At 44.4% G+C, this 17858-nt stretch overlaps 1 protein-coding gene across 9 annotated transcripts in view; it reads left to right on the top strand.

The window, feature by feature from the left end:
• UNC13D (unc-13 homolog D) overlaps positions 1 to 17858 on the top strand; it is a 73037-nt gene that overhangs the window by 29473 nt on the left and 25706 nt on the right. For all 9 annotated transcript variants that reach the window (XR_014153582.1, XR_014153583.1, XR_014153584.1 and 6 more), the window contains 18 exons: positions 2889 to 2996; positions 4239 to 4298; positions 4929 to 4995; positions 5177 to 5369; positions 6793 to 6837; positions 7251 to 7322; positions 7661 to 7730; positions 8698 to 8802; positions 9611 to 9703; positions 9910 to 10013; positions 10845 to 10962; positions 11564 to 11688; positions 12598 to 12688; positions 13136 to 13192; positions 13553 to 13650; positions 14504 to 14555; positions 15896 to 16026; positions 17323 to 17443. Coding sequence is in view for 6 of the 9 variants with exons in the window: in XM_081850689.1 (XP_081706815.1) it covers positions 2889 to 2996; positions 4239 to 4298; positions 4929 to 4995; positions 5177 to 5369; positions 6793 to 6837; positions 7251 to 7322; positions 7661 to 7730; positions 8698 to 8802; positions 9611 to 9703; positions 9910 to 10013; positions 10845 to 10962; positions 11564 to 11688; positions 12598 to 12688; positions 13136 to 13192; positions 13553 to 13650; positions 14504 to 14555; positions 15896 to 16026; positions 17323 to 17443 (1710 nt within the window). In the remaining 3 variants the exon portion in view is untranslated. The remainder of the gene's footprint in view (positions 1 to 2888; positions 2997 to 4238; positions 4299 to 4928; positions 4996 to 5176; positions 5370 to 6792; positions 6838 to 7250; positions 7323 to 7660; positions 7731 to 8697; positions 8803 to 9610; positions 9704 to 9909; positions 10014 to 10844; positions 10963 to 11563; positions 11689 to 12597; positions 12689 to 13135; positions 13193 to 13552; positions 13651 to 14503; positions 14556 to 15895; positions 16027 to 17322; positions 17444 to 17858) is intronic.

The following is a 17858-nucleotide window of genomic DNA, read 5'->3' as shown; positions in this document are numbered from 1 at the left end:
TATAGCCATTAACACATTTTCCTCCATGAATTTGTCTAATCCCTTTTATAAGGCCATTTAGTCCATTAACTGCCTCCACATCCTCAGGCAATGAATTCCATAAGGCAATGGTGCATTCTATGAAATAGTACTTTCCCTTTTTTGTGTGTGTGTCTGGGTTATACAGCCAAGATTCAGTGGGTGAGCTCGAATATTATGTACTGTTTTTAGAAAAAGGGACAGATTTGTTATCTCCAATCATTATGCCTAGGTATCTAGCTGTTGTTGTTGTTGTTGTTGTTAATTACCCACCCTTCACTGTAAGGCCCTCAGGCTGGTTACAACAATTTAACATACAGTTTAAAACATTTTAAAAACTTACAAAAAAATAATAATAGAAAAAGATGGGTGGGTCCTAAAAATGTATATCTCAGGTGTCAGAAGCAGAGATGAAGAGGTGCATTTCAGCATGAAATAAAGCGTGAAACCAGGGTGGATTTGATTTAAATCATGATTTAAATCACTAGTCAGTAAGGCTTGATTTAAATCATTTTTTTTTACAGAAAGACTAATTCTTGCTGGTATAATCTTAATGTTTACAACCAGATGAAGGTTTCATTTTTGGAATAATAAATTTAGTTTTTATTTACAGTTTTTACAGTTTTAGAAAAAAATACTGATTTGGTTATACTATTACAAATACATTGACAGATAATTATGAAAATATTATGAGGCTTAATAAGTTAACTATATTTGGACAGCTTTTCTGCTGTACCTTATTGGAAGGAGAAAAATAATCATTTCCTTAATAATAATTTAAACAATAACATTATAGCATATGTTCGTTAACTGCTGTGGTTAAACACTTTTTTTTAAAAAAAACACCTTAGACTGAAAAACCTAAAACAAATCCTTATATCCTGATGAAAAGCCTTTGGACTATAATGTAACTTAAATAGAAAGCTATCTTTAGAAAGATTTTACCTCCAAAAGCATTTTATTTTAAAAATCCGATTTAAATAAAAAAAATCTGATTTAAATAAAAAATCCATTTTTAAAAAAATCATTGATTTTTTTATCCACCCTGTGTGAAACATGCCATACAGCCTGGAGCTGTTTCCTGTGCAGAGCTCCTAGTTTGTTGTGGCAGACTGTTAGCTTCACTGTGTTAGGTTGGTTAGTGTGACTGTAACTCCTAATCATCTGCTTTGCTCATCTTCCCATCTTCCTGGCAAGCCCAGAGCTCAGGAAGCAAGTCATCCAAAGCAGCAGGGGAGCTGTCCATCTACAGAGACTCTCTAGCTGGACAGCTCCCATCACAGACAACAGACAGAAGATGAGTCACAGCAACTGCTGTGCACCAGCTGGGCAGCTTTATAGCTGATTCTACTTCTCCATCCCAAAGAAGCAGCAGCAGCAGCAGCAGCAGGATGCTGATCCAGAGCACATATTGTTTCTGGCTTCCTTCTCCTTAGTAGCACCAAGAGAAGGGAGGCATTGTGTTGTCAGATATAATAATAATTATAATTAATTATAATTATAATTATAATTATAATTATTTATACCCCGCCCATCTGGCTGGGCCTCCCCAGCCACTCTGGGCGGCTTCCAAAAAAAAAAATTAAAATACTGTAATACATCAAACATTAAAAGCTTCCCTAAATAGGGCTGCCTTCAGATGTCTTCTAAAACTCTGGTGGTAGTTGTTCTCTTTGACATCTGGTGGGAGGGCATTCCACAGGGAGGGCGCCACTACCGAGAAGGCCCTCTGCCTGGTTCCTTGTAACTTGGCCTCTCGCAGTGAGGGAACTGCCAGAAGGCCCTCGGTGCTGGACATCAGTGTCCGGGTAGAATGATGGGGGTGGAGACGCTCCTTCAGATATACTGGACCGAGGCCGTTTAGGGCTTTAAAGGTCAGCACCAACACTTTGAATTGTGCTCGGAAACGTACTGGGAGCCAATGTAGGTCTTTAAAGACCAGTGTATATGGTATTGGCAGGCGCTCCCAGTCACCAGTCTAGCTGCCGCATTCTGGATTAGTTGTAGTTTCCGGGACACCTTCAAAGGTAGCCCCACGTAGAGTGCATTGCAGTAGTCCAAGCGGGAGATAACCAGACCATTCACCACTCTGGCGAGACAGTCCGCAGGCAGATAGGGTTTCAGCCTACGTACCAGATGGAGCTGGTAAACAGCTGCCCTGGACACAGATTTGACCTGTGCCTCCATGGACAGCTGTGAGTCCAAAATGATTCCCAGGCTGCACACCTGGTCCTTCAGGGGCACAGTTACCCCATTCAGGACCAGGGAATCCTCCACACCTGCCCCCCAAAACAGTACTTCTGTCTTGTCAGGATTCACTTGCTGCACTTTGCACTTTCTGGGCTGGTTCTCTACTCAGATCTGCTGCTGTTTCTGCTCCTGGGGGATTTTGAGGATCTAGCATTGGAGAGTAGGGCCAGTCATGGTTTATTAGGTTCTTTCTGTGACTGGGGCACCTTTCTGGGTGATGATCTCCATAGGTGCTAGGGGCACCATTGGAATCTCCCTCCTCCAAGGTCCTGTTGGCATCATTCTGCCTTGAGACACAATAGGCACGCCTCTAGAGCTGAAGCCAAAGTGCTGTGTTGGTCTAAAAGGAAGGGAGTTGGTCATGGCAGGTTGGAAGGGGGGACTGCCATGTGATAATTGGTTTGAATCAGATGGCCTTCTGGCTGCTTCCACTTCTCTGGTTCTACATCATGAAATCCAGCCCTGAGATATGTTAAAATGGATTCTTCCCTCATGAACAACAACCTTATTCTGTTCAAGGTTCCCTTTGGTTAACCAATCCACAATAAAGTAAGAATGCAGGGACAGTAGCCCAGAAGACTTTGGCTTTGTTTTGATCTGTTTCTAACGTCCCGTTGCAGCGCACCCTGCTATATGAAGAGGTCCTCTACACCATTCTCCATCGCTTGGGCAAACCAGAACTTACCCATGTTGCTGATCCAGATGAGCTGTACACATATGTGCAGAAGGTTAGATGAAAGCCAAGTCCATCTTGTCTCATTAATATCCAATTTAAAGTATGGCATCCATCTCTGTTTGGAGTTGTGTTCTTGCCTTGCCCATTTCTTTTCCTTGCACTGCAAGAAATGACTGTCTCAGTTTTGTTAATATCCCCACCACCATCACACCCACAAGACATCCCAAATGACATCTTGAGGAAAGTGTTTATTCTCTGCTATATGGAGTCCATTTGACAGAGAAGAACTGCAGGCAAGCAATGGTGACGGTAGAAGCCAACAGTCAAAACTTTACTTGCTAGGCTTCATTTCTTAAGAAGGCCTGATGTTTGAGAGGCCACCTGAAATTGCCTTTTTCAGAAAGCTAGTGGCTAGGCTTAGGATGTTCTGCAGTAGATAATTTTGGTACAACTTGCCTTAGAAAATAAACAGCAGAAAGATGTTCTGTCTGCACCATATTCTGTGTCCTGTCCCAGCCCGCATTAATATTTATTTAAAGTTGGTGCCACTTGAAAGATGTACTAACCTTTCCTCAGCATCCCTTTTCTATATCTGGGTATTATTGCCTCTTCCACCATCAGGGTTCCTTTCTCCTCTCTTCCTTTTAATTTCATAATTTGACATTGTGGATACCCACCCCTTTTCAAGGTGGCTTTAACAATTCCTTGCTACTTCCCACTCCCACAGAGGGTTATGGTCCCCCTTATGTTTTGCAATAAAAGTGATATTCAAGCAAGCAATTCGGTCTCTACTGAGATGGGTATCTGTTTGGGCACCAAATTGATGCTGTTAGAAAGACAGCCTCTAAAGCTGACCCAAATAGCCTGTTGATCCAATGATCAGGAAAGATGTACGCATGGAGAATGTGCAAGCAGCTATCCTGAGACATCAAGGGGCAATGAAAACTGAAGCCCTAAGAACTGTAACAAATAGTTCTTCTTTTAAGCCAAGCATGGGGAACCTGTGGCCCTCCAGTTATTGTTGGGACTCTAGTTCCTATCAGCTCTTGCCAGCATCGCCAGTTGTCAGGGGTGATGGGAATTGTAGTCTGGAGAGCTATCAGTTGCTCAGCTCTGTTTTATGTGTAATCTAAAATAATCCGTGTCAAGGCTATAAGGGACTACTCAGCATGCCTGCTCGATGCTGTCTCCCTTCACTGAGCTCGAGGCGATGGAACTTGCCCCACTTCATGCAGTATTATAAAAACAAGTACCGGTAGGTCTCTAATTATTTCTTTTCCAATATCTCAACCAGGCCTTCAATATGGATCCAGAAGAGCATAATATTCTACTACAGAGGGTCAAAGAGCTAGAGGTAAAGTCTAAGGGGAGGGGAACTCAGACCTTCTCTTTATCTGGGCCTCAGAACTCTCTCCAGACCACACCTTCTCCCTAGCCATGCCCCTCATCAGCTCTGCTTCACACACACCATGAGTGTTTTTCCTAACTGCTTGAGTTTGCTTGTTCTCTGGCAGAATGACAAACATGGCACAGGTGTTAGAGGTCACTGCAGCAGCTCCCTTGCTCCCCCATGTCTCTGGTCCTATGCACACCAAGAGACAGAACTCTGGGCCTTCCCCTTAAACTCCCCCGCTAAATGCCCTTGCAGATGCCCCTGTTTGTGAGGTCTGGTCACAAGCTCCCAGGATCTGCAATGAGCGAAGTTTGACTGCTGCTGGTTGCTAACTCCTCCCTTAGCCTGGCTTCCTCTCAGTTGTAACTCCCCCCCCCCTCAGATCCTGTCTTCCCACAGAGCCATCAGCCACACACACACACCCCTCAGGCTCCAAAAGCTCACTCTTCAGTCTCCTCCAGCAATCCTTGTCCCTGTTTGCAAGGTCTGTTCGCAAACTCCCAGGATCTGCTCTGTGGATCTGTTCTGTGCTGTTTTTTGAAGGATTGAATGACTCACAAGTTAAATGTATTCTTTCTATTTCTTCCACAGAAACCAATTTTTTGTCTTAAAGCAACTGTGAAGCAAGCCAGGGGCATTCTGGGTAAAGATGTCAGTGGTGAGTGTACAACTCAAAGAGACTTTTGAACCTAAAAATATGGTTCCTCCTTCAGCTCAGGATGGGCTTCTCCCTGTAAAACACTGAGAACATTTTCCAACTCCCATCCTGCTGGTGGTGATGGGGCCTTAACATATAAAGCGATCCCTGTACGTTTCAATAGCTACTTCTGTGCTTGCAGGATTCAGCGACCCATACTGCCTCCTAGGGATAGAAGAGAAAACTCGGGACTCTTCCAGCAGTGGTGGCTCCCGTCAAGAGAACAAAAAGCGATCAAAGGCTGTGGTGAAGAATCTGCTCCCTGAAGACCAGACTCACCGCACCCAAATAATCAGTCAGACTCTAAATCCTGTGTGGAATGAAACCTTTATCCTGTACGTCTTGGTTCCTTAAGAGAGTGTGTTTTGCTTCTGACAATTTGGGGTGCTTCCTCTTCCCAGTCCTTGCAGGAACCACAGGCAAGAACCAGATCTCCAAATCTGCCTTTCCTGTGTATGTAAGCATCGCCCATGAAAGTAGCAAGGGGGTTGGCAGCTGGCGAAAGGAGTAGTATGCAGGTTATCCTTATTGGAGAAGTGATTCTCTAGTAATTTGATGTTTTGCAGCATGGTTTCAGGCCACTGCCATGAGATCCAGACTAATATTCAGCAGGGTGGCAAACCCAGAGAAAGTGGTTTGTTGCCCTATGAGAAGATCTGCTGCTGTTTGGGTTGAGGGTGACTCAGATAGATGAATATATATAGCTGTCTGCAAATCCAGGACAATTCTAAAAATAATGCCTATAATCAGCTGGTTGTCATATTGAGGTATGCTTGTTTACATATAGCTGTTATGGGGGTTGTTTTGCTTTCATGGTGTAATGTATTTATATTCATGTTTTCAGATGTGTTATGTAGGTTTGCATGGAGACTTTCAGGTAGCAAGTGGCTAACAAGCCTAATATAAAAATAAATCCTTATGCATAGTGTGCCCTTCGCCGTATGTTCACAGGGCAGAAATGCATCACGTAAAAATCGTAAAATAAACAGTGAACGCTATAAAATGTCAAAAGAATAAAACAAAACATCAGCAGGGTATAAAAGCAGGTGATTAAAATTATCAGGGTGGTTCCCAATATCAGCAATTTCCAAAGTTCTGGGGAAAGAGGTACCTCTTTAGCTTCTGGTGTAAAATTAGCAATGCATAAGCAGCAACAAGACCAAAAATATGAAAGCAGTGCTGTATTGAACTCTCTAAGAGCACATATATCAAAATATAAATAATGTTACATATTGCACTGTGTTGCTTAATTGTATCAGAAGGCAGAACCCTGGTTGAAAGTTCGCTTTGACTAAATCGATGTTTCCCAAACTTAGGTCTCCAGCTATTTTTGAACCACAACTCCCATCATCCCTAGCTTGCAGGACCAGTGGTCAGGAACTGATAGGAACTATGGTCCCAAAACAGCTAGAGACACAGGTTTGGGAAACACTGGACTTAAATGGTCCTTTTACATCCCATCTATTTAATTATCTGGCATCCTTGGGAAGAGTGACAATACCACATTCTCCAGAAGGAAACGCACCCAAGTCCTTCATTTGCATTACTGTCTGATAGAAGTTCTTTTGCCTGTGCAGCTGCTTATTCTTTGGTATATTGTTAGCTGTAATCATAGTTTGCTTTAATTGCAACATTATTTATTTTTGGTTATATATGGGCCACTTTTCAGTTTCTTGGAGGAAAGGTGGAATAAAAATGGAGTGAATTTTCAACTGCATATTCATTGCATTAATAAATTGTTCCAATTTTACCTTCCAGGGAGTTTAAAGATATAGAGAACGCCTGGTTACATCTAGACATGTGGTAAGTAGGGTTGGGTGTTATTCCTCACAGCACTTGTACCCTGTGTGACATTTGTATGACTTCAAAGATCTCTGTGGAGTTGGTCAGGCCTAACATTGCACCCTCACAGAAATATACCACTCTGCTAATGTCAGTCCATCTGCCCAGAATACTAAATTGTGATTTTGGCTGCTGCTCTTCTCATTTTGTTTCCATCTCTCTCTCTGTTTCACTTGTACATCTTTAAATCAGGCAGCCCTGGTCAGGGAAGTTTTTAATGTGTGACATTTTAGTGTATTTTTGGTCTTTGTTGGAAGCTGCCCAGAGTGTCTGGGGAAACCCAGCCAGATGGGCGGGGTACAAATAATAAATTATTATTATTATTATTATTATTATTATTATTATTATTATTATTATTAATCTGTTTCTTGTAGGGACTCGGATGATGATGTCGAAACTGTGCGCCACAAACTGGGAGAGTTGACAGACCTCCATGGCCTGAAGAGGTTTGTACTAACCATGGGCCTTTTCATGTTAATGTAGGGTCATCCAGAGAGGCTATTGGACAAGCAAGAAAGGGCATTTAAAGAACAAAATGGAACAATATTCTGTGCTCTTCTGTACAGTCATACCTCGGGTTGAAGTAGCTTTGGGTTGAGCATTTTCGGGTTGCGCTTCGCAGCAACCCGGAAGTAACAGAGCGCATTACTTCCGGGTTTCAGTGCTCGTGCATGCGCAGATGCTCAAAATGGGTTGCGTTCCCGTTCACATCCAGAGGTGCCACTATACAAGAGAAGTCTCACCCTGCCATTTCACCCTCTCTGATTTGCTTTTTCCTCTCCAGGATTTTTAAGGAAGCTCGCAAGGACAAAGGGCAGGATGACTTTCTGGGGAATGTGGTACTTCGCCTGCAGGTAAGGAAGGGAAGAGCGAATTTTCAAGGCAATGTTTTACCTGTTGGCATCCTGGTCTTCCTTGAGCCATGGATAATCCTCACAAATAATTCACATGTCATAAAGTGGTTAACCAAAACTTTGAGTTAGGGAGGTGGGATTCTCTATGTGTCTCCTGCAAATCCGCATGTGAGATTGTTTGGCATGTGGCTCCCAGAGGGTTGGTTAAGGATAAGTGTGGCTGTCAATCAAAGAAGTTTAATTATCCCTGCTTTAGATAAAGAAAGCCGTCTTGGTTCATTATTATTTTTTAAATCCAGTGTGGTCCAGGGAAGATGGGACCTGTGTGGCAGCTGGCATGGTATGTGCCACTAAAAGAGATCCAGATTCCAGAGTTGGTTTTTGTTGTCACTCCAACCTCACTGATTGGAGGGAGCAGGTTCAAATCTATAATTTACCAAACTGTAACCATAGCAACAAATTAATTAAACACTGCGGTCATGTTGAAAATGCGTGTTCTGCAATCGGAATTGCTTTGTTGTGTTTTTCAAAAAATACATTTATTTAATTTTTCACAATGTATCAAAGGCTATAATCCAAACCCCCTCTGTTTGGGGCATGGGCCGTATGTGTTGGCTTCTGCCCACAGAGTGACAGCTCCCTGTTTCACCCACCCAACGCGTGGGTAGAAGTGCCACTGGCAGGGTCCCTGCCACAACATCCTGCAGCAAGCCCTGAAATGGAGGATAGTTGAGCCAGTCTGAGATCTGCTGGATCCTGAGCTGACCCTATTTCTCTCCCATGAGGGCATTGTGCCCAATCTTGGCCCAATCCCTGAGCCAATTTCAGGCTGGTGCAGCAGCCGTTTACCAGGGTTTGGATGGCAGCCTAACACAGTTCAGTGGAGATGCCTCTAATTCACCTGCCTGAACTATCCTAACCTCTCTTTTCATCATCTGCCCGCTGTTTTCTCTCTTTGTTTGGACAGGACCTGCACGGGAGAGACGACCGCTGGTGCAGGCTGGAACCTCGCACAGAAACCTACCCCAACCGAGGACATTGCCACCTGCAGTTCCTTTTTATGCATAAGAGAGTAAGGGAGTGGCCCCTTACCATTTAGAGGGCTTTTTTCTCCTGTGTTGTCACCTCCTGCTGGAGGTTTGCCTGACCCAGTCTTTGGTTACCTTCCCAAAGGTGGTAAAGACTTTACCCTTTCAAATGACATTCAGATGTTCTGAAACTGTGTTGTTTTGCTGCTATGGCTTATTATAGCTCTATTGGGAATTGGTCTTTTACTAGTATGGGCTTTGTCTCATATATTTCTACCCTGCCTTGGTTATACATCTCGGAGGAAGGTAAATGAGATTTAAGAGACACTTTGTCAGGTGTTCTAATATGGGTCAGTGTTATGATTGTAGAGATCAGCAATCCCCAGTATTGTGGGAAAGTGTGTGTGCAACTGAGCCAGCTCTGTCGTTAGGCAGAGTAAGGTGCCTGCCTCAGGCAGCTGATTTTTGGTGTCATGAAAGGGCAGCAAATGCTTATTTATTGAATTTAGTAATGTATTTTTTACTGCCCTCTGTGAGGGGAAAACTACAGTTCCTAGGATTATTTTGGGGAAGCCGTGTGCTTTAAACATAACGCTTGCCTGGAGGAACAATCTTCCCCCACCATGTGCTGTTTCAGGGGTTATTCTGAACCCCTTCCAGTCAATTGAGGGAGGCAGAAGGCATGTGGGATGGAGGAGAGGAGGGAAGCCCTCATTTCGCTAGCAGAAGTCTTTGTGTGGGCTTCCACTGGTGGGGCCCAGTTAGTTGATTCCAGTCTATGGTATGTATGCAGAGAACACCCTCTTCTAGCACTTTCTAAAAGCTGGATGCCTGACATTGTTTCCTTTCTAGAGAGCCACCTCAGCCAGCAAGACACAACCGAGCTACACAGTCCACCGGCACCTTCTTCAGCAGATGGTTTCTTACGAGCTTCTTCAGCACCAGGTAAATGATGGACTTGACTTGGTTACTCCCTGTTTCCTTCCATCTAGTTCAATAATCTAATTTAGGTAAGTGGCGCTAAATGGAAATTGAGCTTCAGCAGAAAGAAGCACAAAGCAAGAGTCTCACAGAGCAACTGGTTGTTAGAGCTTCTCAAAGCAGTCATGATGTCAACAGGACTGCTACAGTCTCCTTCCTTTCCCTTGCAGGTGGGCAGCACTTCCTGGAATGGAGAGTTGAGCAAACATGCCAGTACAATCTTGTATCTGCATGCTACACAAAAAGATATTTCAGACTTCCACCAGGTTATGGCGTGAGTATCTCCTGCACTCTTCCACCTGAGGCAGCAGCTATTGCCATGTGGAAGTTACTTCAGCAATCAAATGTCATTAGGAGTTAGGATTGTTGCTATTTTCGGGTGGGATTCAATCAAATTCAGGTCATAGTTGGTTGGGAGGTCTTGCTTAACAAGTCTGCTTCCCCCAAAAGATTGGATTTTTTTTCTGATGTGGACCAAGTGATAGGGAAATGCACTGGAGGGTGTGGGATAACACTGGCTTTGATGCAACCTCATCTAACCTCCTCACAAACAAACCAGAACAAATGTTCATTAAGTAGCCAATGTCCTCTAATCTCTTTGTAAACAAATTGAGATGGAAGTCATCTGATGGTGCCTTTAGTCACAGATGCCTTCTGCTGATTCCTCTGTCAGTCCTAGAATCCCATTCATGAGTTTGATTCATTTCCATATACTATGCACACATTGTGACCCCACCCTTCTTTGAATAGACCTTTCCAGAGCTATTTACTATTGACAGAAGAACTCTCTCCTCTCTCATCACTTAGCAATCTCCAATAACCAGTTTCAGCTTCTTCAACCTGGAGGTGGCACAATGGGTCAGTGCTTGTGGCTGTCAACCAGAAGGTTGATGGTTCAAGTCCACTCAGGGACAGCTATGGACAGGATTCCTGCACTGCAGGGGGTTGGATTAGATGATCCTCAGGATCCCTTCCAACTCTATGATAATTCTACAAAAATCTAAATTCCACCCCGAGAGACATTAAGAAAACCAATTCCCCGTTTTCTGCAAAGAGATGAAGAGATTTCAGTGCTTATTGTGTGACTTCTCCCTCCTTGACACAGGCACTGGCTGGCTTACAGCAAGCTTTACCAGAACTTGGAGTTTGACAGCAGCTGCCTGCTTCACCAGATCACCAGCATAGAGTACCAGTGGGTGGAAGGTCGATTAAGACAGGAGCAGGTAAGAAAGAAACCTGAAATTGCAAGTGCTAGTAGAGTAGACTATGCCTGTCCAGCAGGAGACAGCCTTTGAACCATGTTTAACCTAAAAGGAGTTCCTGCTGAGTCCCCCATGTGGACTGATGCAGCAACACTTATGCACATGAATACTTAAGCATGCAAAAATGACCACTACTTGGCACCTCTCAGTGCTGTGGTTGCCCTTTACCAGGTTTTTCTACTTTCTCATGTCTTTTCGTTCTCCTTTTGGGTCATTTTGGAAGATCTGTATGGCTCTCGTTACCGACAGAGGAGGAGGAAGGGTTGGGGGTGAAACCGGCTTTGAGGTGTAAACTGCTTTGAGGTTTTGTGAGCTGCTTTGAGGAGTTTTAAATGTCTGACATTTTAATATGTTTTTATATTTTTTCTGGAAGCCACACAGAGTTGATGGGTGTGGTGTAAATAATAACATTATTTAAATTAATCAATCCTGAGTGCTTTCTTTTCTCAACACAGCCTTTGATCTTTCTTGGGCGACTCACTTCTCTCAAAAGGTATTTCTCACTAGGTCTGATACACACACACACACACACACACAAATAAATATTTGTTTCTTTCCTCAGAATGTAGAACTGGCCGACTCCTTTCAGTCCTTGCTGTCTTATGGGATTTCTCTAATCCGGAAGTACCAGATTGTCTTTCCGCTTTCTGCTCCTAATTCTACAAAGAAGTTACAATCACTGCTCAGGTGAGCTGTCACAAAGCTTCCCTATGAAAAGGACCACAATCAGCCCTCCCCACACCTTGGCTTAGGAGAAAAGAGGCAGAGCAGTGTGTCATATCTGCATACTGATGACACAGTCCAAGCCTACAGAGGATTTCTCCTTTTGCATCTGTATAGATGCTAAAAATATTGAGGGATAAGACAGAACACTCAAGGACGAAAAGGATGGAGTGTAACAGATTACCCAGAGTCATCTTCTGGAATGGCCCTTCCAGAAGGGATCAGCACCACTGTAACCCCATTCGTCAAACTCCTAACTGAAGGTGGTCTTTAAGGGTGCTAGGGTTGATGTATGGACAGCCATTAAGAGCCCTGCTAGAAGAGAGATGGCAACTCATGTGTGATAATAATAATACATTTTTATTTGTATCCTGCCCTCCCCAGCCAAAGCCGGGTTCAGAGCGGCTAACAAGAAGTAAAAATAGCACAGTACATAAAACCACACAGTCAATGAATTAAAATGCATTCTAAAATCAATTCAGAATCAAATTAATGGCAACCATTGGGTTAGAGTTCTATGAGGATACAGAAGAAGAGAGGGGGTCAGACTGTGCCTTGGCCAAAGGCCTGGCGGAACAACTCCGTCTTGCAGGCAGATGTCAAGTCCCGCAGGGCCCTAGTGTTTTGTGACAGAGCGTTCCACCAGATCGGAGCCGCAGCGGAAAAAGCCCTGGCTCTGGTTGAGGCAGCCTAACCTCCCTGTGGCCCGGGATCTCCAATATGTTTTTATTTAAGACTGTAAGGTCCTCTGTGGGACATACCAGGAGAGGCGGTCCCGTAGGTACAAGGGTCCTAGGCTGTAGGAAAATAAACCCCAAACCTTTATTCAAATAGCATTAAACTTCATCAATGCTTTTTTTCATTGCCACACAGACTCTTGGTGCAGATGTGTAAAATGAAAGCCTTCAGAGAACTTTGTACAGAAACCCCTGACCTTCAGGAAATGGTGACAGAGGCACTCAAGGTACATGGCCACTGGGCCTTTTCCCCCAAGCTCGCATTGAGATATTGAGGGCTTCTATATTCCTTCCTTCAGTGTGGAGCTGGAGCTGGAAAATGGTTAGTCTAATCCTGTTTTCCAAAACTGACCACCAGTGCTGGGCTTTGGGTTGTCTGTGACTGCCACCCTAGAGAAATCCATGCTTCAGCTTTTCTTCAGAAAGTCTGTTGAGCAAGTAGCATTTCCTAGAAGGCTCAAAAGATCAGTCTATGACCCCAAAAACCTTCTCCCTGTCTTGTGTGATCTTTGAGTATCTGGCACAGTGTAGCTTCCAACCATGGCCCCAGATAATACATTGTTCAGATGTGACTAATCCCTGACTTCACATCTGAATGTGGACTTTTAATGGGCTTGGAAGCATGTGGTGGAACGTGACTGTAGTACTCTTCATTCCTTGTCCTGTTTTCTCAGACTGGAACAGCAGAGTGGTTTCAGATGAAGAAGCAACACCTGAAGCCAATGGTAAAGGTAAGAGTGTGTGTGTGTGTGTGTGTGTGTGTGTGTGTGTGTGTGTTTTACAGAGCTTACACTGAGAGCATGTTGCTGGGTTGTTGAATTCTGCATTTCATAGATTCTGGGATGGATGAAAGTAGGCAGTGCTTCACACATTGCATTTCTTGTCCATATGGATAGACCCAAATGAGCTCTCATTTGTAGTTAAATGTAATGCAGGCAATTTCAGATAAGGCCACCAGCGCCTTCCTTAATTATTAGCTGGCAAGTGGCAGAGGTGAAATGGGGGGGTGGGGAGATGTTGGCGATATGGCATACTGGCACTTACCGCCTCAAAAAAAGCACTGCCTGTTCCCTTCTCCATTCCTTTTGCAGACTATGGAGGAGTGCGGGAAGGCCCTGGTCACTCTTCTTCTGGAGGTGAATGCAGATCTCCAGCGGAGCCACAAAACCTATAACAAATATTTCACCAAGTAAGTTTCTGGAAGACATTTTTTCTGTTCCCTGTTCGGTCTCTCCGCTCAAGAAATATGTCCCAAAATCTTTATTCAGTCCAAGCGGTTGAGACCAAGCATAGCAGAATCTTACCCTAATGTTATAGTTGCCCATTCTTCCCAGGAGAATTAACTATTGTTTATTTTAAATATTACTTTACTTAAATACACACACACACACACACACACACTTATGTATGCATGTATCGCCTGACTAGTTATCATGAAGTCAGAGAGAAAAGTTTTACCGTCAAATTAAAATCTGGTTAGGCATTCAAATTGACTTATTTTGTACAACTCCCCGGCCTAGAAATTTAATCTTTTGATGTTGTTTAAATCTCTCACATCTGCAATTCCTCAGAGATTTCTGACATTTTTAGCTACTGTTTTTGGATACTTTTGAGGACAGGGCCTGTCCTTATCCTTCCTCAAAATGGACACAGGAACTTAAGAAGAACCTGCTGGATCAGGCCCATGCCCCATAAAGTCCAGCATCCTGTTTTCACAGCAGCCAAGCAGATGCCTGTAGGAAACACACAAGCAGGAACCCCGAGCACAAGAACCCTTTCCCAGTTTCCAGCAACTGTTGGCAACTCTCAGCATGAATTACTCTGTGTAACCTGCTTGCCTTTTGGTTGACAGTTCTGGGGGCCCAGCTTGATTGGTACTGAGAGGGGCTGGATCTGGCTCTGGGCCTCTAGCTGCAGGTTCCTTATTACCGGGCCTGAAAGGATTCAGTAATACAGTGTCTTGGCACATTTCTGACCACCTGTTTCCTCCTCCTCCTCCTCCTCCTCCTCCTCCTCCTCCTCCTCCTCCTCCTCCTGTGTAGCACTGTCAGAGTGGACCTCTTCTCAATTGCGTATCTCGAAATGCAGGCGCAGGTGAGTAGCTGCTTTGTGGGTCAGTTGCAAAGAGGAGTCCAGTTCTTTTATGTGCCACAGCAGTGGTGGAAGAGACTGGGGAAAGGATGAAGCAGTGGCTGCCTCAATTTTTATTTTTATTTTTTGTCATAAGCAAGAACTCTGGGCTTTGTCTGCTAGTTCCAGTGGGTGGTGAGATTCACCTGAGTCTTATTCACGATGAAGCTTCACTTGCCCTGAACCAGCTATGTTCATGTTTCATCTCAGGACTGGTTCACAGGTCCATTTCATCTTGGCTTTGAATCAGTGTGTGTGCCAACCAGCCCTGTGAGTACATGCAGTACAGCTCAGGTGCTAAGAGACCTTGCTTGTTTTTGGTGTGAGTTTCTGGGCATAGCTTCTCTTGAGTGTTTTGATGTTGTAGATGCTCTGGGAACATATTTACACCACCAGTCATTACACACTGATTCAAAATGGGGTGGGGTGTGTTTTTTCCCATGGTGTTTTTTTTTAATGTAAACCCCTTTTTTTGCAAATAAGCCCTGAGACAGGTCACGTGGCAGATCCATTCAGGATTAATGTGCCACAAATGTGTGCAATCCTTCAGGTTCTTCTCTAGGTGGAAATGCTCTGTGGTTATCCTTTCACTTCATGTGCCTATAGAAGGTTTAGGGCGTTGGGTGGAGTGCCCTGGTTAGCCTATGAAAGAGCCTTTTTGCATGTTTGGGACAATGGCATCAATTAAAAAAGAAGGCATACATACATCCTCTTTGTAGACTGAGAACCCTAGCCATTATGGACCCAATTTTCTGCATTGTAGAGGTTGGAAAATGTGGGGAGAGAAACACAGGCCCCAGTATGACTCCGTCCTTGCCACTCTCACTTACCTAGCAGTGACGGCCTTAATTCCCAGGCAGCTGATGGGAGGTGGAGGAGCAACAGCTACAATAATAGCAAACCATGCAGGGCTTGCATCTGAGCAGGATGCATATTGTGACAGTCCTGACCAAGCTTCCTCAACCTCGGCCCTCCAGATGTTTTGAAACTACAATTCCCATCATCCCTGACCGCTGGTCCTGCTAGCTAGGGACCATGGGAGTTGTAGGCCAAAAAACATCTGGAGGGCCGAGTTTGAGGAAGCCTGGTCCTGACCGTGCTCCTTAGGGCTGGGATTTTCCAGTATCTGACCAGTTTTGTTGTAGGCCAGCTGAATTTTTAAAATAATAGTTTTCAAAGGCTACCCAAAGCACAGCTTATCAAATGAGTCTTCCCTGAGTCAATAGGAATGGCTGTTTGCCCTCTGGATTGCAGAGCCTGCTGCATGCTCACCGGTTCTCATTGGCCCACTGTTGCCATTCTAGGTTTCCCATTATGTCAAGGAGCAGCTGAGAAAGATTGACAGTGGCATGTCCCAGCTCACAGCAGAGAGTCTTTTCCAGCTCTATCTCAGCCTGCAGGAACTATATCGCATGAAGGACCTTGTGTGCAACAGGTGCTGACCTCTTTGAAGGTCAAAGCTTTTGCTTTCAGCCTTGGGTCTGTTCTTATGGCCACCACATGGAGGCTCCTTATCCATTTCACTAGAGTGTGGCCATTTCTCTGTGTGTGTGTGTGTGTGCATTCTTGTGTGCTTATAGTGTTATGAGTTTGGGGCGGGAGCAGGCTGCATGTGAGGTCGTCCCAACCCCTGAATCCAGCAAGTGTTTTTAAAAAAATAAGCCAGGCTATCTTACTGTGTGGGCTGCGGGTTGCACTGTTGGTTAAACCACAGAGCCTATGACTTGCCGATCAGAAGGTTGCCGGTTCGAATCTGCACAACAGGGTGAGCTCCCGTTGCTCTGTCCCAGCTCCTGCCAACCTAGCAGTTCGAAAGCACGTCAAAGTGCAAGTAAATAAATAGGTACCATTCCGGCGGGAAGGTAAATGGTGTTTCCGTGTGCTGCTCTGGTTCACCAGAAGCAGCTTAGTCATGCTGGCCCCATGACCCGGAAGCTGTACGCCGGCTCCCTGGCCAATAAAGCAAGATGAGTGCCGCAACCCCAGAGTCGGTCACAACTGGACCTAATGGTCAGGGGTCCCTTTACCTTTACCTTATCTTACTGTGTGTTGAAGTGATTGCCTGGGTGATGGGCCATTAAAGGAAACAAAGGAAAGGGGGCTCTATGTGAGATAGCAAAATAGCAAATGTGTGGGTCCCCTCCCTCATCTCCGAGATAGTTAGAAGGACAAAGCCTGTGTTTAGAGTTGAAAGTGGCAGTGATGTAACCTAGACGTAAAGCAAAAAGCTGGAGAGGGAGTTAGATCAGCACCCTGAGAGCAGTGTTTGATTTCTGTTTGAATCCAAGGCTTGTAGCTATTGGGAGAAACAAGATCCTTGTGGGGCATTAATGCTGCAAACCCCTCCATCATAGGCTCAGGTTGTATATATGTGCAAATAAACCATAGATCATAAAGACACCAGTCTCTGCTGTGCTTCATTAACATGATGGTATTGCAGCAGTAAAGCTGCCAGTACATTTGCAAAGCTATGCAGGGTCCAGTATGGTTTCAAAAGGAAACATGAACCCTGGAACCCCTGGAATCCTGCGCAGCTTGGAGACTGGGAGTGGTATGCAACAATGCACAAGGAAGGGCCTGTTGGGACAGACTTGCTATTGTTGCCCCTGACCGGGATGACTAATCCGTGGAGCAAATTCAGGCAGAAATTTAGCACAAGTTTGATGACTTAGTCTCAATTATTGAATCTGCCGGGTTAAGTAGGTTCTGGTTTTGTATCTTTTCTTCCCAGGGAAGGTCCTCTTGAACTGACAAACTACCACCAGTGGTTCAAGGAAGCCATCCCCAAGTGGCTCCAGAAGGCATACACCATAGCCTTAGAAAGGACTCAGAGAGCTATCCAGGTAGACCAGGTAATGAATGGATCCCCATCCAGGGAAGGGTCAGTTCTTATTGCTTTCAGCCTTATGGCATTCACATAAAGAGGCTCCTGCATTAACAGGTGACTTTTGCCAATAGGTGACTATTCTGGTGAGATGCAAAGTGGGATTAAATCCCAAAAGGAACAATGTGTGCAAAATCATTATCATCACTATTAGGATGAAGACACATTTAAGCAGTGCTTTTTTTCATTAAGAAAATGAGAGAGGTACTCTCCTTTTCCTACTCATATTGAAATACTACCTCTCAATGAGGCCAAACCTAGATTCACAAAATGTTTAGGGATATGCATACCCCTGCACTGTCCCCCCCACAGGAAAAAAACAGTGCATTTAAGTAAGTCCTAATAGCTACTTCCACTGGACCAACATCACTGAAGTAAGTGGA

This window comes from Podarcis erhardii (genome assembly GCF_964252035.2).
Source record: "Podarcis erhardii genome assembly, chromosome: 2".
Lineage (NCBI taxonomy): Eukaryota > Metazoa > Chordata > Lepidosauria > Squamata > Lacertidae > Podarcis > Podarcis erhardii.
The sequence above is the reverse complement of the archived record's forward strand: the minus strand, read 5'-3'. Positions and strand labels throughout refer to the sequence as shown.